The 22,396-nt window shown below is 33.2% G+C and overlaps 1 protein-coding gene across 2 annotated transcripts in view; it reads right to left on the bottom strand.

Annotated features, from left to right (window-relative positions):
• Window positions 1-8,262: 8,262 nt before the first annotated feature.
• The window catches only part of LOC124375210, a 66,312-nt gene continuing 52,178 nt past the window's right edge, over window positions 8,263-22,396 (bottom strand). For both annotated transcript variants that reach the window (XM_046833327.1, XM_046833328.1), the window contains exons 12-17: window positions 21,290-21,398; window positions 15,112-15,178; window positions 13,461-13,592; window positions 12,244-12,372; window positions 12,047-12,157; window positions 8,263-9,482 (exon numbers count right to left, since the gene is read on the bottom strand). In XM_046833327.1, coding sequence (XP_046689283.1) covers window positions 9,295-9,482; window positions 12,047-12,157; window positions 12,244-12,372; window positions 13,461-13,592; window positions 15,112-15,178; window positions 21,290-21,398 — 736 coding nt within the window. In that variant the 3' untranslated portion in view covers window positions 8,263-9,294. The remainder of the gene's footprint in view (window positions 9,483-12,046; window positions 12,158-12,243; window positions 12,373-13,460; window positions 13,593-15,111; window positions 15,179-21,289; window positions 21,399-22,396) is intronic.

Here is a 22,396-nt window from a genome sequence, read left to right as displayed (position 1 = left end):
ACATTGAAACAGCGTTTCTGTATTTGTTTGGGGAGCAACCATCGGGAGATAGTTGGGTTTGAATACTGAGGAAGCAAAATTGCAATGCATTAAATGGTATATTATGCCAGTGTTTATACTCTCGAGGCAAATCAAGTGTACTTAACTGAAACAGGAGTAGACCAATATTTTGTCAATCGTGGTCTACTAAACGAAATGCCAAATTAAAATTGTGTACCATTGTCAAGCAAGAAGTGTCATATACAGCTCAGTAACAACCTTCTGCAGACCTTAGTGGCGTAATACTAGTTTCTGCCTCAGAAATCGGATTGCAAATTACCACTGTTATTGCATGGGTTTCACAGCAAAACTAAGAACGGTCAAGAGGAACATCACCTCCCAAAAGCATAACAGATGGTTCATTCTTCATCAAACTGCAATGGTACCGTACCTGACCGCCTCATACAATTTTTAGTAAAATTCATTTAAATGATCAATATGCAGATGGCTGATGATTGGAAATTAATTTTCATGGTACTTCTGAAAATTCAAAGACAATTGTGTAGTGTTATAATGACTGATCTGTCTGAAGACACATCTGCAAAATTATTAATCAACAAAATTATGGATACAATTTTACTGTATAGAGCTAAACAACAAACAGTTAAGGAGGCAATTTACCAAGTCCAAAGAACAACCAACTCGTTTACAGAGTGTATAGCTGATATTCAAAGCTTGGAAAGCATTCATTTACCAACCATCAACCAAACATATCTGCTAAATAATTTTCTTACCTGTTTAAACACAGCCAGCAGAGTACAATTCTAAATATCCAACTTCTTTCACAGTATACAATTCAGACGAAAAATAATCTTGTTTACATGGCTTAAGATTCAGTGCCATGTTTAGGATAACATCTGAGAAAGCCTTTATTTCCTCTAAGGAGACATTTATGCAAATGGACCATATATATATCAACGCCCAAGTGTTCTGTGCTTGTATATTTTCTCTTCTGCTTAACAATTAGTTTCAGGAACAATTTCTTTTAGTATTTCAACACTAAAAACAAATTAAAAAGTCTGAAATACTCACAGGTTTGTTTTGATTAGGTTCTTATACCCACCTACTAAAGAATAATGAAAATGTGGAAAATCTGGTCAGTCATAAACAGCCCAACAGTTGTCAAATCCATTTCCACCAACATCATTATTTCAGGTTGGGACTAGGCCTTCATAACTTTCACTACCTAACAAATTTTCCAGTGTTGACAAGACAATTTCACAATTACTTTCTTCATTATTCGATTCGTCATCATTCTCTAACTCGTTAATACTATCAGAATCAAAAAGAAACAACGTGCCTGGTAACGACATTCAGTTGACAAGAACACCAAATGAGGTTAACACATTGACTATTAGAAACAAAAACAACAGATAACGATTGTTTTTGTTCAGCTGTTAGTATTCGTTCCTAAGATTACTGTGCGACCTCAGCACCAATCAAAGACATCGCAGACTTGCTACAAATGGAAGATAACTGATGTCATGGCGATGTATGCTGTCTAACATACAAGTGGTACGGCGATAGTACAATGTCAGATGAGGTCTAACGTACGAGTTGTAAAGGTTAAGAGTCTCTGTTGCTTGGGACTAATCTAACTATAAACTTTCCCACTCCTTCTTGTCTCAGAAAAAACTGTTGGGACCCTAAATTTCTATAAAGATAGTACAATCTCAAAAGGGAAGTTTGATAAACTATTCTCAGTCCGTAATTTTCTTGTCATTGTCATCTTCCTCTATGATATGCATGACATACGAAATACATGATATGCAAGACAAAAAAAACAAGCAACTAAGCTTCACAAAAAAAAAACTACTCTACTCAATCACAGCGACACTTCCTAGTGAGTTGCCAAGAAGGGAGAACACAGAGTGGGAAAAAAGTGTGAAAGACATTTATAACTATTAGTGAACTTGTATCTTCAGATTTCCTGGATCAAGGAAGATATAACTTCAAAGTGTCAGATTTTGTTTAATCACACTGATTCAGAATAAAGCATCACCTACACTGTAGTGTCTACTGAGTAGTTACGTTTTAATCACTCCACTCATGAGGCTAATGAACTTACTTCATGAACAACTTAAGACGTGTACACATCTAACAGAGGATGGTGAAAGCTGAAGAACACCTAGTACCATCAAGTAGTGGTTAACAATGCATAAACTGACAACACTTCAAACAAGATCTTGATGCTTATAATAAATGAATCCCTGATATTTTCATCAAAAGTTAAACTTACTGAGTCAGTTTTCCTTTGTAAGTCTCAGAAATAAGTGAACAAAGGGAAGACAGAAACAACAATATTGCTTTAGATCCTTGTTAAAGTTTCATTATAAAACATTTTGATGAGATTTCTCATTCATACACAATGTAATTCTATTTTCAACTAACTACAAAAGTCATAAACTATTCCTACATAAAAAAGGGTTTTACCCTCTAACTGACATTGGTTCTATAGATGTACAACCTCTTCAGCAATTTTTTAGCATTGAATTAAACTAATTCATACAATATAAGATGTACATATTATTTACCAACGAATAAAAAATCAAACCAATATTGAAATATTTTACTTCATAATTATTTAAATGTTTGTTAGACAGGATTTATTTATCAAACAAGCTTGAACAAACAGACATGTCATACAAAACTAAAATATTTAAAAGTGCTGAATAAATTTAAAAATAAAGCAAATTTCATTTAAATACAAGAAGGAATTATATAAAGATTTCAAGATCAAATAATATCTGAATATCAGAATATCTGGTACATGTTAACTATGGTACCACTCATTTGTCTAAACGGGTGTGATAAATACATTTTCAAGATCAAAACATTAGGTTTACAAATTTGTTTTTGGAGTGGGTATTAAATTAGGAATTATCTGATAGATGTTAACTATGGTATCACTCATTTTTATAAATTAGGCGGTCTGATAAATAATTTGTCTAAATAAAAACAAAATACTAACCCTTTTAATCCTGGCCATTACATCAAATGATGTGCCAAAAATCCCAAGCCAATTTAGACAAAATGTATGAGTTTTGTAAACATCAAACTAGGCTACTTTTATAAATTATCAAGCTAATATATATATTGTAATATTTCAAGTTTGTTAATGAAAACCATATAGAGAAAAATATTTGACACAAATATCTATTTATTTTACGTTAAATTGAAAACAAAAATTATAGGCATACTTTATTCAAAGTCAAGTAAGTTTTTGTAAGGACTTATTATTTCCCCTTTTTGCCAATTCTATGCAAGTAAATGTAACACGAGCTTTGAAATTTTCACTCGATTGTTGGCTGACGATGGTATCTTTGATGTTGAAACACCTTGTGTGAAAAATAAAAATTATTGGATAATCGTGAGTTTTCTTGTATGAAAAGTTTTCAGAAATGTCAAGATAGCTATCACTCCAAATTGTCGTCACTATCCACACCCACACTACCTGCTACTAAGTTACTAATCAGTGTGTTTTTGATTACGGGACACTTTGACTCATTCTCAAATCAAATAAATAACAAACTAATATTAAACTACCGTATTTTATACCATGTTAACCTTTAAACATTAAAGCAAGGTAGAATATTTCACAACGCAGTGAAATACAGCTACTATCAGTGAGCAGACAGCTGAGATGAATTGCAATTGACGGACTGATAAACTACAAAGTCTAACTAATATATTTTGATGCAACCCCATCTCTGTACACAAGGCTGTGGAATTTTTAAAAGCATTTGGTAAAGTAAGTAAGTAACTAGTAAAATAATAAAAAAATCATGTCCACACTATATGGAATTGGCAGTTGACGCCATTTTTACGTCTGTAATTATACGGACATCTGGATTAAAGGGTTAAGGTTTCCAAACTTCTTTTTGGAGTGGGTATTAAATTGAGAATTATCTGGTACAAGTCAACTATGGTACAACTAAATAGGTCTGATAAATAAATTTAAGCCTTTAAATTTAACTGCTATATACTGGTATAACGAGATATAAACTTACAAAACTAGAAATAGAACATTGGAAATATTCCATGTGTAAAACAGTAATAAATAACAATATGAAAGAGGCACAATCCAAATAACCTATATTCTACACTACACATCATCAACAAATTTTTGAGATTTTTTCAGTGATCAAAGAGTGATTTTCAAGGCATAAAAGTAACGTAAAGAAAGTAAAAAATAACATTTAAAACCATTGCACAGCTTTAAAATGCCATAGTCAATAAAAATAAACTACAATAAAACAAGGCATTCCAAATTCAAACTGTCAACAAAAAATTAATACAATATAGCTTTTTTGAGATCATTTAATTTTTTTAAATCTATGTATTGGGATGTCAATTTAACATTTCTCAATTTATTACTGTACAAATATATACAATCAATTACATAATTTCATCTGATAAAACTTTTCATGATTTTGAACCATTATATTTCCGTTGCCTTGTTGGTCCAATTAAGAAGTGTGTGCACTGTGTGTGTGAGAGAGAGATATATCATTTACACACACCATATATGATGTATTCCATATATAAACCTTCAGTGAAATAAAATTTGCTTTAAAGGGTAGAGTCAAATATCCGAACTTCTGCTGGGCAGTCTGGTTTTACTCAATATACCAACTTGAGTCCTATCTCCTTGTTGTATACAACTGTTCTCATTATAATGTATGGACATACACATATGCAAACAAAAACTTTCTTCACAATTTACAGCCTTTGCTTTGCTCAACCAACAAATTCATCTTATTTCATATACATATATGAATAAACTAAAAATGTAATGATTTACCACAGTTCAATATGTTTGATGAACAAGGGACGACATACTTCCATAAGGCTAGGCCCAATACAGTGAACAAAGTATTTTTTTTAATTAATAACATGTACTTTAATGAGGAAGAAATGTTTTCTATACAAAAGCAAACCATGCCACAAATATAACTCCATCCTAAAATTTTTACTTGAAATAATATATCTTTGTCTTCTAAGAACTAACAATTTTCATTGAAAGATAAATTATTCATAGACTGAATCAAGTGTTGACCATTTTACTAATTTATTTTTTATATTTTTGTATAAAGCTAAAGTAATTTATTGAGACCTCTACGTGGTTTCAAAAAAGCATTGTTAAAATTAATTTTCTTTCTTCCACTTTTAAAATTATTTATTTTTTGAAAATCTTATTAAGTTATTAAACCTTTTTAATTATTAAACTCATAAATACAAAAAAAAATTGTAAATATTCATTTATTTTATTATGATTTCAGGATTTGAAAGGGACTTGCCAAATTACCTAAACATTACACAGCCATTTCACATGGATATTGAAAACCTAAATGATAACTAACCATAAAGACATTAGATTATTTTACTATAGACCTGAGATGGAAAAATGAAACAATGTGTGGTGTAATGATTTTGATCACTAAGAAACATTTAAAAAATGTTATCTCATGGCAATGGCCAAAAATCTTTATATTCAACAGCTAATACAATAATTTTATACTTATTTAATAAACATTCTGAAATATACATTTTGTAGCAGATTTAATGGAACCAGAGATTCACAGTTGACTTTTTGCTACGTTACTGCATCAGCCTCCAAGGTACAGGTAGACCTTTACATTTTGTCCTGTATTAGAGCTTTATTCAATAATGGTTTGAATATAAACAGTGTTTGATGACAGTTAAAAAGCAAAGACCTTACACAGTGCCACTCCCTAACATAATACTATGTGGTATATCTAATTTGAACTAGAGCACTCTAATGGTGGTTTACAATAGACTATCAGAAGCTTAACTCCACCATCTCCATGAGCCATTGGCACCTGAACAATGCATGTTTTTGAGCCATCTGTGACTCACGACGCAATATGAGAAAAATAAATTTACCAACACAGTGAATGTGTTGATGAATCTTTTATCATAGCTAAAGGTGATTTGGAATTTTTGGCTGTCTGCTCCTACTGGCTAGATTTGTTTTAGTAATAACAAAACCATTTAACATATTGTATTCTTAGTTATGGTTTATGATTAATGAGGGCACAAGCCAAATTTTTATAAGAGAATTTAAATAGGATAGGAAAGGCATCTATCTTTATCAGATTGGATGGATATATCTCTTCTTTATAACTAAATAAAATAATAAAAACCTTAAGCAAAATCCAATTATTTTGCTAAAAAAGTTGAATTGCGGGAAGTGTAAATAATAAATACTTGAGAGTTATAATTGTATGTAAAAGAAATTGATTTAGATGAAATATCAAGATCATTTTCTATTATTTTTATACAAGAAAACTCACGATTATCCAATAATTTTTATTTTTCACACAAGGTGTTTCAACATCAAAGATACCATCGTCAGCCAACAATCGAGTGAAAAAATTAAAATTATTGGACAATTGTGAGCTTTCTTTTATAAAAATAATAGAAAATAGTTTTCCAATAAGGAGGGCTCCTCCTTCAATAGTCACAGATTATGTTTAAATTTGTAGTGGATAAATGATAAACAGTGTCTGTAATGGATAATAAAAATCAAATGTAATAACAAACAAAACTCTTTCTTTGAGAAGTTGAATAAACCATGGACACCACCCAACTACATCACCATTGTAGTTTTAGTTTCATGAATTTAAATAAAACTGTTCATAAAGAGAAAACATGGACCATTCAAGTCAAAATACAGCTTGACATTTCTGTTGGTATAAATAAAATTTCCCAGAAATGTACCAATACATTGTTAATAAGTAAAATTGTAACCTACAGTTTTCTCTTGACTAAACCACAAAAATGTGTAATCTAAAAATACAATTAATTAAACAGTGCAATCTAACAACCAGTCCTGCGACCTAAAATTTAATGAATGGGACAAACTTTATTGACTTGTCCAAGTCATTAACTTCAGTGATGTTAATGTAATGGTAATGAGTTTTAATTGTCTTTGCTACTCTTCTTCCAAATTATACTGAAATTCTAAAAAAATAATTGAAAATATTAGAAAATTTTAATGTTAGATTTTTTACATGGTGTCTCTTAACCCTTTCTGGGCCAGGCGGCAATATATTGCTGTCGGTGACACACACGAAAAGCGCCAGGCGGCAATATATAGTCGCCTTGATATTCGTTGTTTTCTTAAATAAATACGACGTCAAATGATTAAAGTTTTATGTTTTTTTTCCCTGGTATATTTGTAGATAATTAATATGAATATCATTTTTATTTTGAAGGTCTATGCATTTTTATTTCGTAATTGTCACGTGACATTATCAGCTGACTCGATCTACTGTTGTTAATTCTTTATGCTTTAGTGTAATCGTATTATTGTATGCTAGATTCTTCTTCATTATTTTATTTTGTGGTTGTAAATATTAATAGTGTTAGTAGTTACGTGCTTAGCTATTGTGTGTAGTAGTTACAATGACTGGCTATTTGCAATCTCACGGCTGAAATTGTAAGTAGCATATTTGTAAATAGAAAAAGTGTAAATAAATTTCAAATAAAATTGTGTCAATATTTCTTGGTAAATAGTGTTTTTAACTGTATTGAAACTGTTTATGGATCCTACAATCATCTGTTTACTGGTACATCCATAATGTGAATATTTATTTTAAGTTTCTTGCAGTGTAAGAGTCAGTTGCTTTATCACTTATAAAATGTTGCGAAGTACAATTATGCGTATTTATACAAAATGTGTCATAAAAAATTTATTTATGAGAGAAATAACACAAAATTTTGTTTGGTTGTTCCTTTCTAAATATACAATATAATAAAATTGCTGCCCACAGTAAAATTATTTTTCCTTTTTTAGTTATTTACAAAAAAATAAAAATTTTTTTATATAATCCATTTAAACATTATTTTTTTAAAATTTTAAATTACTTAAAACTACATCTATATATTTTTTTGTTGATAGTATATATCTATACGAGTAATTTGGTGCAACTTTTAGGTCATTCTCTAATTTTTATGAAAAGTTATAAATTTTAATCTAAGAGACTGCAAAATCACCAATTTTAGCCTGGCACTTTTGACTAGTCACAAGGGGATATGATATGTGAAAAAATTTTGCAACAACTCATATTTGGTCCTGGCCCTGAAAGGGTTAAAAAAGCTGGTATTCTTGGAGTAATTTCACACATGTATTGATAATGAAAAGAATAAACAAGATGATCACATGGATGCCAGTTAGAGAGGTTAACATATGTATAATTAATACTATTTTTTTAAAACAATCATGTTTTTCAATTACAAAATTTATTATTTACAAATAGACATAATTAACTATATGAAATGAGAAACTATGTACAATGTAACGAATGGCAAAACAATTTTATATCTATGATATACTTAAATACAGTCTTATATTTAATAAAATAAATGTTTATTTCTTTCAAATTATTGGTTTTCTTGTTCTGCAGGAACCATAACTTTTAAAATACCTACTCTTGAAATTAATTAAGATTTCTACATTGAAATTTTAGTTTGGAGAATCTTCCCTCAAAAGTCACCAGTGAACTGGTGTTTTTCTACTAATCAACCACCTTCTATAAAAATTTCATAACTAAAAAAAAGAAATAACAGTTAAAACTAACATAATCTGTCTTCAAAATTTGTCAAGTAATTGATAGCACTTTAAAATGTTATCATTCCCTAAAGAATTTATTTTCATAATAATCTTTAATTTGTTGTTACTAATATTGAATAGTGTATTTTGAGATACAAACACTAGATTATAATGTTCTCATTATCACTTTAAATTTATTTTGTAAAATTAACAATACCATTTATGAATATAATTTAATGGCATAACAGGAGTGAACAATTCCTGGTCCTCATTCCTCTGCCATGATAGGCTATCACTCAAAGTTTTATCCTGCACTGACAGGCTTTCATTAGTGTAATTAATTTATGTAAAAGAGGCTACAAAACTATACATAATGCAGTAAAAAATTTAAAACTAATACGCTGCAATTCTTTATCACTAGATAAAGAATAAATCTTTAATGCCAGTTAAATTTTATCACAGTGCGTAAAAATGTACATATTAAACTATATATTTAATAAAGGTAATACGTGTTTTACACAACTTATCTATTTCCAATGAAGAACTAAAAAAATAACCACATTCGTACAATATCCACATTTTAATATTATTGTACAAATAAAAATATCTATCAGTAATAAAATACAATGATAAAACCTTATGAAATAAATATGACTGTTATTTTACAGGAGCTTAATTCAAGGACTAGCTGGCAGTTTAAGGGTACTCTCAATGAGGAAAAGAACTTTGCCCATGATTGTGACAGTAACATCTAACATTGGTGTGATGCTAGATTTAAAAGTGTTCTTGACAGTGTAATCTGTAAGCAGGCACACACGACTCCTCCGCAGTTCGATGTCTTCCACATACTCCCTTACAGAACATCCTAGAAAAAGAGTGAGAATGTCAACTGCGTAATAATTACAAGAATTATTCTTGTCCATACTGGATCTACAATAATTTTCTTTGTCCAATTTCAAGTTATTTATTGATTATTTTACTAAACCAAATTCAAATATTGTTTATTCATATATACATATTGTATAAAAATACATCATGTATGATATACCCTCACAAGTACAGTTTAAAGTATTTTTATTGCTGCAATATTCTTAGAACATACCTATCAAACAATTCTTGTAATGAGTACAGAGGTACATCTACTAGTAGAGCCTTTAATTTAAAAAGAGTATATATTATTTTCATATTCGTTCTCTCCTGCACGTAATTTAAATTTTAAATACAATTTATTCAGGCATTTTCTCAAATAATTCTCTTCTATGGTATTCAGTATAGTGGAATAATTATGTTTTCTTTATTGTAAGTATGCAAATCTTTATACAGGGCGTTTCAAAAAGGACTTTACAACTTTGAAAATTCATATAAAATTTATTAAACAAGGTACACAGCTGGTTTTGGTGTTGTTTTAAAGGAAAACAGTTCAAGTTTTGACTCGCGTAGTCCGCTAGTGCCTAATCGCGCTGCACAAGCGCTAGTGACAGTTACGTTAAACATGGCTGCCTTCACTGGACCGGAGCGTGCTAGTTGTGTGTTTTGGTTTGAAGAATCGAAGTCTGCGACAACAGTTCAGCGTAATTTTCGTACCAAGTACGCTAAAGATCCTCCTAGTAGGCCTACAATTTATGAGTGGCATATTTGTTTTGTAGAAACAGGGTGCTCAGTGAAACATAAAAAATCCTCAGGTCGTCCAAGCACATCTGACGAAGTCGTTGAGCAAGTGAGACAATGTTTTGTAAATAGCCCTACGAAATCGACCCGGCGTGCATCTCGTGAGCTGCAAGTACCACATACAACGGTTTGGCATGTGTTAAGAAAACGTTTGCACTTGAAACCATACTGATATTTGCTTTTACAAGCAATTAAAGACACTGATAAGATTGCCTGTAGGAACTTCTGTGTGGATATGTTAAATCGAGTGGATGACGATGAACATTTCTTGGACAACATAATATTTTCTGACGAGTCCACTTTTCACTTAAGTGGCAAGGTAAACACACATAACTGTAGGATTTGGGGCAGCAAAAATTCACATAAAACACTACAACATGTTCGTGATAGCCCTAAAGTGAACTTTTTTGTGCGTTGAGCAAGTCCTCAACGCACAGTGTACGGCCCCTTTTTTCCAAGAGAGAACCATCAATGGGATAGTGTACCTTGATATTTTGCAACAATTTTTAATACCACAGATCGATGAGGATGACCGAGAACGAAAGGTTTTCTTTATGCAAGATGGCGCACCACCACACTATCTGACTGACATCTGGGATTTTCTAAATGACCGCTTCCAAGGTCAATGAATTGGCCGTGGTGCGCCAATTGCATGGCCCCCCCCCCCCGTTCCCCAGACCTGACACCGCTAGATTTTTTCTTCTGGGGTTTCATAAAAGATATGGTGTACGTACCTCCTTTGCCGACCACTCTACCTGAACTTAGAGCAAGAATTTACGCTGCTGCTGAAGCAAGTTACACCTGAAATGCTAGTTCGAGTCTGGGAAGAAATCGACTACCGATGGGATGTCTGCAGAATAACCAACGGAAGCCACATAGAACATCTTTAGTTTAAGGTAAAAAACCTTGAAGTTTTTTCCTTCAAAATAACACCAAAACCAGCTCTGTACCTTGTTTAATAAAATTTATATGAATTTCAAAGTTGTAAAGTCCTTTTTGAAATGCCCTGTATTTTTAAATTTTCCTGATTTTGATTTGCATATTAAGCTTTCTGAAATACATGATACAAATAAAATACACCCAATAAATTTAGTTTTCTAAATTTTCCTTTAAATGAGTTATTATATTTCATATTTAAACTAATTGTTATTGATTTTGTCTGTGCTATTAAAATGTTTTGAAGATTGAAATGAGAAGTTATCCTAAAGTTGTGCAATTCATATTACTGTATAACTGCATGTGTGCATGATATAATCTCAAAATCTTTGTAGTACTGTGATAAATAATAACAATACATCATTCTTAACACAAACAGCACCAAACTCAAGTCTACTGCAAATCATTTCAATATGCCCAGTCTTATTAATCAACCTCTTTCTTAGAAGAAATTCCTGTGTCGATTTTGTGTCCAACACTATGAGGAAATTAATACAATTAAAATCTTACAAAAGTTGTAAGAATAACACAGAATGTAAAAGTAAACAAAGTGTATCAGAAAACGTTCAGTTAGACTAAAAATAATGTAATATGTTTTTTTAAGTTTGTAGTACAAAGGCTAAGACTAGGCATTATTCTAAGTTTGAAAACCTGATGTAACTCATTATTATCATTAAATATCCGAGCAAAGATACCAAAATATACAACAAACCCATAGCATAATGAATAGTACTAAACCCTGTTGTGTCAAAGCGCGTTATTAAATGCCAATCAAGTCAAATTTTAAATAAATCAACTTCACCTAAACTAGAGAGTAAAACTTACTCATAAAGTTCTCGGCATGTTCCCTACACACAAGTATGGTAGAGTGTAAGCCATTCGCATCAAACACATGGAGTTCCAGCATGAATATCAGCTCCAGTTGCTTCTCTTGTTCTGTAACACAGCCAGGACATTTAATGTTGCAGTTTACAGTTCATACAGTAGATACCATGTTATACGTAGAATTGTTGTGTACTCACGTATCTGTATGCAATCTGGACAAAGAGGTATGTTGTAGCTGCCCACTTCCTGCCAGTGGATCTTGGAGTACAGGAACACTTGACGACAACCAGAATGGCAGTAACCACTCACCAGGTCCAGGTCATCAGCTGCAGAATCATTATATGAGTCAGTGATTTAATGACATCAATGTTTACATTTCAAATGTTCGAGTCAATAATTTTCAAAAGAAGCTCAAAAAGTAATTACCAAGAATTAGACTTAATTCAACAGTCTCCAACCTTTCCTGTGTATACATTTTTTTAATTAAATAATGTGAAGTATTAAACTAAATAGTTTACATTTTGTCTTTATCGTGTAGCATAAATTTTATATTTCAAAGTTGAAATGTTAGTCAAAACTTTCATAAGATTAATAATTAATTAGTATATATTTCCACATATTAAGTCTAGGCATAACTTAATCTCTTTGTTTTTGACGATGAAAGGATTGTGAAGTAAACAGGATTTTTACGTTCATTTGTCATTGTTCAGTGATATAATACAATCAGTAAAACTACGTTTCAAGATCTGCAATCTGATCTCTTCCTCAGGTGTAATACATAACTACAATCTAGGTTAAAGTAAACAAAACATACCTGAGTGTTGTGTGTCTATTCCATCCACATTAACTCTAAAACATGCAGTTAATAAAAACTAAACACTCATTACTAAAACTGAACTACAGAATACTTGGACACACAACATGGCTGTTGTGGTTCCTAACTTATATGTGTCAAGACACTCAGGTATGTTTTGTTTACTTTAACCTAGATTGTAGTTATTAATACCTAAAATGGTTATTCATTCACTTGAGGAAGAGATCATATTGCAAATCTCAAAACATATTTTTACTGATTATATTGTATCACTGAATAATGGGAAATATCATACACATCGGATGACTTAATTACTGAGGAATTCAAGGTCCTGTTGTCTGTAAAAAAACAAAGAAATAAAAAAATGTAATTAAACATTGATGTAAAATTTTAAATGCAATAACTAAATTAAAAATAATATTTTTTAATATTTGTCTTGTGTTATTGGTAATTTTTACTACAATACAACAACAATACTGCAATTACATCTATTATTTGATTGCTTTTCTTCAAATTTACCATAATTCTACTCTAAAATCCAAAGTGCAGCCAATCTGGATACTTGGTATGACGTGACCCATTTGTAAAGAGCAGACTTACGTTCTGGATCAGGGATGACCTCTACAAGGAATACCCGCAGACGCCTTTTCATGGAAGTGAGACACTTGGCTAGATCAGGAGAATCTTTGTTCATTCCCAGCAGTATCAGCTTGGCTGTGGCAATATCTAATTCTGTTAAAACCATAATGTTAATGTTTCTTTACTCGTACAAAACCCTTGAATTAGTAGAATGTTAAGGCATGTCAATTAATAAGTAAAAAAATGTTGGTTTCAGTGCAAACAGTTTGACAAGAAAATTTTAAGTGAAATGTATATATGTTTGAATCATTGTATAGATCTGCGACATCAAAAACATAAGTAAGATTAGGTTTTTAATATAAAATCTTTGAACATATACACCTATCATAAAATATCCCTCAGTATAAAATTATGCTGTCTGGGATAGCAGTCAGTTGTGAGGAGGGAACATCTTGAATGTTTTAAGTGGAGTAAAGTTTTTGGAGCCAGGCCACTTTTTCATATAAATTTAATAAAAAGATAAAAAATGTTGGTACAATGACTATGTTGTATGATGGGTAATAGAAAAACCCCCATTTCAACTCAAGAAGAAAGTATTGTGTTCTTATTAACCATTGCGGATCGTATTGTTTTGGCGTGTGGGCACGAATTATTACAATCAGCGGCAGAACGAACAGCAATGGTACGCCACATGGTATCGCTCGCTATTGTATACTCACTTCATGTCTACGTTGAACTGGATTCCGGTTTATAAAAATACCTGCATCTATATTCTTAAAAACAAAATAATTAAATACAATATATTGTTTATGAACTATTGTAATAAATATCTCTAATAAATATCGATCAAGTTTAGACGATCGTAAGTTTTCCATTTCGAACAGCTCATATTATGACACACAAATTATACCATAAAATGCAATACTAGTTACTATTATAATAACAGCTGAGGAAAACAACCAATCAGAAGTGCTAAAAAGCAGAGAGTAAACTCATATGAATGATTTTTCAACTTCGACATACAACTGCAATCTGTAGGATATTTATAAAACTTTTGATAACTCTGAATTTAGGCCGTTGTTAAACACTCTTAGTTGACAAGTGAAGACGATCTCCCAATCTATCAGATTGAACTATTTGGAGGGAAACTTAAAATCAGACCGCTTTTGCGACCTGAGCTCGTCATCGTGCCGTCAGGCCCGGCTGCTGCGTGACGAGCACAGCTCGTCAGTGATCCACAATGGGTTAACAAATTTAAAAATTGAATTTTAGTAATGGTTTCCAATACATAATTTGATCGTGCACATGATGCATTTCACAGTGAAAAACATGTTCCTATAACATTATCTTGGGTTTGTAATTAAGTAAACCACTATTTAAAATGTTTAATTTTTAACACAGCTTTAATTTAACAGAAGCGACCACTGTCTGCTCGTATGAACACGCAGATTGCCCAGAATGGTGTTGTCTCAGCAGTCTGGCAGTTTGCGTGTTCTAATGAGCAGGCAACCGGGTAGTGTCAGCTAATTAACAAAAATAATGTTATTAACATTATTTTGATATTCAGTAAATCACTGAAAAAAATTGACTCATTTCACAGAAAATGTTATTCATGAACAGAAATAATATTACTTTTCACAACAAATGTCCCTACACTGCTTTATTCACTCACCCTCAACATCTGTATCCATTCTTTCTTTTACACCCAATTTGTTGTTGGGATGGAACAGCCATTTACACTGAAAAAAAATGAAAATAAACATTTAATACATCATTATTAAAAAGTCAAATGTACAAGGCGTTAAATAAGGTACGTTTTATTGTAGGCACTTAGTAGTTTGCAGGCATACCACAACAAGCGCATGTGTCGTGTACCAGTATGACTCTGGAACAACTGTGCTCAGGAACAACCTACGTCTCTGTTTTATGCTTTCAAAATGTTTAACACTATCAACTCGTCTGCTGTGTGTGAGATTCATTCAGTGATATCGGTTTTGTTAGCAAGGAACCTGCCTGCTGCAAAAATTCATTGACAGATTTGCGAAGTGTACGGAGATACTGTTATGAGTGACAGCAAAGGATGTAAGTGGTACGACAAATCAAAGATGGCCATGCCAAAGTCCATGATGAGGACCGCTCCGGTCGCCATTCTTAGGTTACAGATGATTTGGTGGCATCAGTTGAAGCGAGGATTCATGAGAACAGGTGCTTCACAATAACAGGTCTCTCAAACGAAATCTCTGACGTGTCGAGATCAGTGCTTTACAACATTGTTTCTGAACACCTAAAGTTTAGTAATCCTCCTCTTGGGTCCCAGAACTCCTAACAGAGAACAACAAAAACCAAACATTTGAGTGTGGGATGAAGTTCTTGCCTTGTTATCACGAAAAACTGGCTTCTTGAGTCAGATCGTAACTGGAGACGAACATGGGTTTCGCATATTACGCCTGAATCACAGCAAAAGAGCATGGACTGAAGACACACACACTCGCCTGTAAAGGTGGGGGCCAAACAGACACTGTCCCAGCATAAAATCATGCTTCGGTGTTTTGGGATAGGCATGGAGTTTTATTAGTCGACGTCATGACAATAGACAATAGACAATATACTTTATTTTACATATTCTTTGAGAACAGTAAGAGAGTCATAAAAAAGGTAATTATACAAATCAAAATTTTATAAAACAATTATACAAATCAAAGCTTTGTAAATGATAGTCCAGTCACTGGTTGATGTTCAAAGCTCTCCAGTTTAAAAACTCGTCAATTGAGTAGAAAGGATGTTGGAGGAGCCATCTTTTCAGCATTTTCTTGGGGTTTTGTTCTGTCTTAATGTCGGTAGGTAGGGAGTTGAACAGCTTTGCACCCATATATGAAGGCTTCTCTTCAAATAATGCTGAATGGTGTAAAATCTGCTGCTCGACGAGTGTTGTAAGAATGTAAATCAATGCTTCTGGTCAAGCCATTTTCATGAGCATACATTACTGTTTCTAAGATGTACAATGAAACCACAGTGAGGATTGACAGCTCAACAAAAGATGTTCTACAACTGTCTCTAGGCTGCAGGCCTGCCAGTATCCTGATACATTTTTTTCTGTAGAGTCAAGGGTCTTTGTAAGTTGGCTACACTTGATTTTCTCCAAACAGTGAGACCATATCGGAGGTGTGCTTCAAAGAGTGCATAGTATGCAGTAATTGCAACTGTGACATCACTTATCGATTTTATTCGACGAACAACATAAAGACCAGAGCTTAGTTTGCTACAGAGGTTGTCCACATGAGGTATCCATTTCATTCCATTGTCCATTACGATCCCCAGATACTTGGCTTCTTCCACAGTGTCAATGTTTGGCAATGGTCCAAAATCGTTCTTTCCTCTTCCAAAGACCAGTTGTTGCGTCTTGGCTTCATTGACTACCAAGTTGTTACTATGGCAATACTGAACAGCCATGTTCGTTGCTGTGTATGAACAGACTTCCAGCAATTCAGGATGTTTATTACCTAAAAGTAGAACCGTATCATCTGCATACATAATGGTTTTTGAAAATTCTTCCAAGTAACCCGGGAGATCGTTAGTAAAAAGAATAAATAAGACAGGCCCCAGAACTGAACCTTGGGGTACACCACTTGGTATTAGTAAAGGGCTAAATCTTATTGAACAGGACGTTCCTCTGTCTGTGCACACCAAGTCAACCACCTGTTGCCTGTCTGTCAGATAACTTTTAAACCATCTTGCTGCTGTTCCAAAAATCCCAAATGCTTCCAGCTTCTTAAGGAGTTGGTTGTGGTCAAGACAATCGAAAGCTTTGGTGAAGTCTAATAGTACTGCAGTTGTGTTGCCAGCTTCAAGTTGATCCACAATAAACTCCACCAAACTAGTAATAGCAGTTGTTGTGGATCGGCCCTTTATAAAACCATGTTGATGATTTGTAAGCATGCCATGTTCTACAACATGGTTCATGAGGCGAGAGAGTACTGCTTTTTCAAACACCTTAGAAAACGTTGAAATCAGGGAAATAGGGCGGTAATTGCTTGCCTCTGTGGTAATGCCATGTTTGAAAAGAGGTATTACTTTGGCCAATTTTAGTCTAGTTGGGAACTTTCCTTCTTCAAATGACTTATTAATAAGGTGGGTTAGTGGTCCAGCAAGTCCCTCACTGCACACCTTCATTAGCTTTGAAGACACTTCATCAATTCCAGATGATGTTTTGGTTTTAAAGGAGGAAATTACTTTTTTCACTTCTTCTACTGTGGAATGATTAAGTGTCAGAGGTGGAGCACCGTAGTTGTGTGTAATTGTAGTGAAGCATTGTCTTGGATTTGTAGCCAAAGCATTTTTAGCTGCAGTGGTGAATGTTAAATTAAAATAATCTGCAATGGTTTTTGGGTCAGTGATTTTCTCTCTATCTGGAATTATAAGTTGCTTTGGATTTTGGTGTGTTTTTGCTTTCCTTTCACCATTCACTATTTCCCATAAGGTCTTGTTCTTGTTATCAGAGCGAGCAATTTGGGAAGATATTTCTTGACGCCTTAATTCTTTAAGTCTTAAATCATAAACTTTCTTTTTGCAGGCGGTTTGTTGCTTATGCTCTAAATTTCCAGTAGTGTTGTAGAGTGTCTGGGCTCTTAGGAAGTCCTTCCTCAGTCTCTCTGCCTCTTCATCTGTAATTTTATTCTTCTTTTTTTTCTTCACTCTTGATCGTTTAAGAGGACAGACATGGCTTATTATCATACTTACTGTGTTACTGAAAAGGTTGTAGGCAGAGTCAATATCTGGGGCTGCAAGTACATCATCCCATGATTCCTGACCTAACCTTGCCTTGATTGCTAACAAATTATTTTCGGAGAAATTTCGCCTTACAGAAACGGGTGTTCTTGTTTCAAATTGTTGGCAAACTACTTTACAGAACTGAGCTGTGTGGTCAGAGATACCTATATCTAGCACTTGAACAGATATCTTCATCTCTTCCAAGTTGGTGCAAACACAGTCGATAGATGTCTGTGATGTTGGTGTTATTCGTGTAGGAGGAAGTGACATTCTGGTCATATTGTGGCTTCTCAACATTTCTTCAAGCTTGATGCCATCCCGTTCAGGAATTAGACAGTTAATATTTATGTCCCCCATAACTACGACTGGGCAACTCCATGTTGGTATCACTTCCAGAGCTTGTGAAATTATTTCAAGGGATTCTTCCAAATTACCTTTGTTTCTGTAAGTGCCAACTATATAGATACGTTGTTTTTGTATTTTTACTACCATCATGGTTATTTCACAGACCATTTCCACACTTATGTCTTCAATAGAAACAGGTTCAACGAATGTTTTTAAAGAATCTTTACAGAAAATCGCAACCCCACCTTTTATGTGATGTAGTCGACTGAATTCTGTAATTAAGGTGTAATTAAGGAGGTTAGTATTGTGTAGCTGGTTTTTCTTTAATCCATGTTCTGTTAAAATTAGCAAGTCAGGTTCTGTCGTTTGCAAGAGATGGTTTACTATGTCTATTTTATTTTTAAGTCTATCAACATTCTGGTGCAGTATAGTCAAGTTTGTCTTTCTGGTAGCAACTTTGCCAGAGGTCACGTTCTCTTCAGTCTGTGGCAGACACGTACTAAAAAAGAAGAAGTTTTGTTATTGGGGTGGTTTCTTGAACTATTAGCCTTAAATGTTTCAATGTTTCTGTTGTAAAATTCTTCTATTGTTTCTGATGGTTCTAATTTTGTTGCAGTGAAGGGTGGCCCTTTCTTCAAGGAGAATGTCCCTTTGTTTAAAGATAATAAGTTGCTCTCGACAGTTTTAGTTTGTAAGTCCACCTTGTCCAAACTAAGTATGTTTGATGTCTGAGGGTTTTTAAAAGAAATGGGCTGGCTATTGATTTGATTGGCAACAAATTTAGCAGTTTGAAGGGATATACTCATATGGTTTGTTTGTTTTTCTTTATTTTTCCTCATAGTATTGGATGAGCTCCTGTTGACAAATAATTTTGAAGTGAACTCTCTGGATATGAAGCTGTTTGTGTTGGAATCATCGCACTTTGAGTGCTCTGTTCATGAAGGATTGGTGTGTATGGAAAAGTAGACCTGCTGTTGAGCTGATCATTTAGGCTTTTAATTGTTATTTCCATGTTGTCTTGTCTAGATTTCATTTCGGCCAACTCTAATATAATGTTTGGCACACTTTGAAATTTTGTTTCCATTGGTGTAAAACTTGTTGTAATTTGAGTCCCATTTTCTATAGTTGTTTTAGTTTCGAGTTGCTCACTTTCTTTTAGGTATAACTCTTTGTTTAACTGGGAATTTTGTGTTTCAAGGTATTTAATTCTGGTGATTTGATCTGCATTGAGTTTTTCTTGTTGTTTATCGTGGTCTTCAAAGATTTTTTGAATTTCCTTATTCTTGTGCTTTTCTTTTTGTATAATACTTTGTAAGTCCGATAACTCTTGAGTCAAGGCTTCAATCCTACTAAGATATTTGTCTTCTCTACTGGTAAATTCTTCGATCCTTGCTTCACTGCTTGCCAGATGGCATTGAGCAAATGCCAACTTGTTTTCCAGAACAGCTAGATGCTCTTTTAATAGCTTATTCTCTTCAAGCAGTGCCGAACCTATTTTAGCAGCCATCGTCAGCTTATCATCTTCATTTGCATTCTGTTGTAGGAGATTGTTATCCACAAGGCTGTTTTCCAAAGTTTTAATGGAACTATTGAGAATTTCATTTTCCAGACTATTTGAGTTAACAGATGTGCTTAGAGAAAAACTGTCATTACTTACATCACCTAAATGGCAGCTCTGTTGACATGGACTCCCGCCTACCAGTATAATCTGTGTTTACAATTGCTATATGTATAAAACTATTTAACTCACCACTTTTTCTACATCTTCACCACCATTCTGCTGTGTTACTTCAACATCTGTGCTGCCTGTGACGATAACTGTAGCATCTTCTCCCAGCTCTGTTGACATGGACTCCCGCCTACCGGTATAATCTTTGTTCACAATTAATTGCTATATGTATAAAACTATTTAACTCACCACTTTCTCCACGTGTTCACCACCATTCTGCTGTATTACTTCAACATCTATGTTGTTTGTGGCGATAACTGTAGCATCTTCTCCCAGCTCTGTTGACATGGACTCCCGCCTACCGGTATAATCTCTTTTCACAATTGCTATATGTATAAAACTATTTAACTCACCACTTTCTCCACGTGTTCACCACCATTCTGCTGTATTACTTCAACATCTATGTTGTTTGTGGCGATAACTGTAGCATCTTCTCCCAGCTCTGTTGACATGGACTCCCGCCTACCAGTATAATCTCTTTTCACAATTGCTATATGTATAAAACTATTTAACTCACCACTTTCTCCACGTGTTCACCACCATTCTGCTGTATTACTTCAACATCTATGTTGTTTGTGGCGATAACTGTAGCATCTTCTCCCAGCTCTGTTGACATGGACTCCCGCCTACCGGTATAATCTCTGTTCACAATTGCTATATGTATAAAACTATTTAACTCACCACTTTCTCCACGTGTTCACCACCATTCTGCTGTATTACTTCAACATCTATGTTGTTTGTGGCGATAACTGTAGCATCTTCTCCCAGCTCTGTTGACATGGACTCCCACCTACCGGTATAATCTCTGTTCACAATTGCTATATGTATAAAACTATTTAACTCACCACTTTCTCCACATGTTCACCACCATTCTGCTGTATTACTTCAACATCTATGTCGTTTGTGACGATAACTGTAGCATCTTCTCCCAGCTCTGTTGACATGGACTCCCGCCTACCGGTATAATCTTTGTTCACAATTGCTATATGTATAAAACTATTTAACTCACCACTTTCTCCACGTGTTCACCACCATTCTGCTGTATTACTTCAACATCTATGTTGTTTGTGGCGATAACTGTAGCATCTTCTCCCAGCTCTGTTGACATGGACTCCCGCCTACCAATACAAGACAAAGATAATGTAATTTTTACCTGTACCAGGACATCACAAGGTTTAAAATTTCCCTATACCCATTATAGTACTGATTACATGATATGAATGAGCTTTAAAATTTGCAATATTTGTTTATTGTGTGAACAAAATTTAGTTAATTCATCCATAGCCTTGGCGAAAGAAAAATAAGACAGTAAAAGTCTAAACAGTGTTATTTTTAACTTGCATAGTTATTTATAAAACAAACTGAATAATATATAAATATAAAGTTTGCAGCAAACATCTATTTCCTAGGGGATAAATGATTTACATTTTATTGGATAACTAGTTTTTGAGAGATATTAGATAATTTTTATATGAGTGAATGATATTGGAGTTTTTATATGAGTGAATTTTTTTTAAGTTTGGAGTAAGGTAGAAGATGAGTTGACTTTTGATATAAATAATTTCCCCCAATAAAGTATATGTTTGCCACAATTCCTGTATTTATATAATTTTTGTTTTTTTTTATAAATTAGGGTGGACGTTATTTAGTACAACAACTAAAACTTTAACGTGTTCAATAAATTATTCCATAGTTCTTTTACATTAATTTCACATTTAAAATAAGATGGAATATCTTCACTTGACTTACAAAACATTCTATACATTTATTTCAATTAGTTGTAACGTTTCTAAATTAATTGTAAGCAATAACAAATTAGACTACAGTAAATTTTAATTTTAATAGTGACTTATTTCATTCATTTGCAATTTTACATTCTAAGGATTACTTAGGACTAGGCTAACCAAGTTTCTAGTGATGTCATTGGCTAATAATACAAACCAATTTAAGATCAATACGATCACAGTGAGTTAAATATTTTCTATGTTTTAAATTTACATCTTGTTATATATTATTTCTTTACTCCTACCGTTATACATTCATCCAATAACTATTATTTACAATGTGTGTTCAGAAAGTAACAGGAATTTTTAAGTTCCGTGGGTTTTGACAGCCC

This window comes from Homalodisca vitripennis, chromosome 1, assembly GCF_021130785.1.
Source record: "Homalodisca vitripennis isolate AUS2020 chromosome 1, UT_GWSS_2.1, whole genome shotgun sequence".
NCBI classification, from domain to species: Eukaryota; Metazoa; Arthropoda; class Insecta; order Hemiptera; family Cicadellidae; genus Homalodisca; species Homalodisca vitripennis.
The sequence above is the reverse complement of the archived record's forward strand: the minus strand, read 5'-3'. Positions and strand labels throughout refer to the sequence as shown.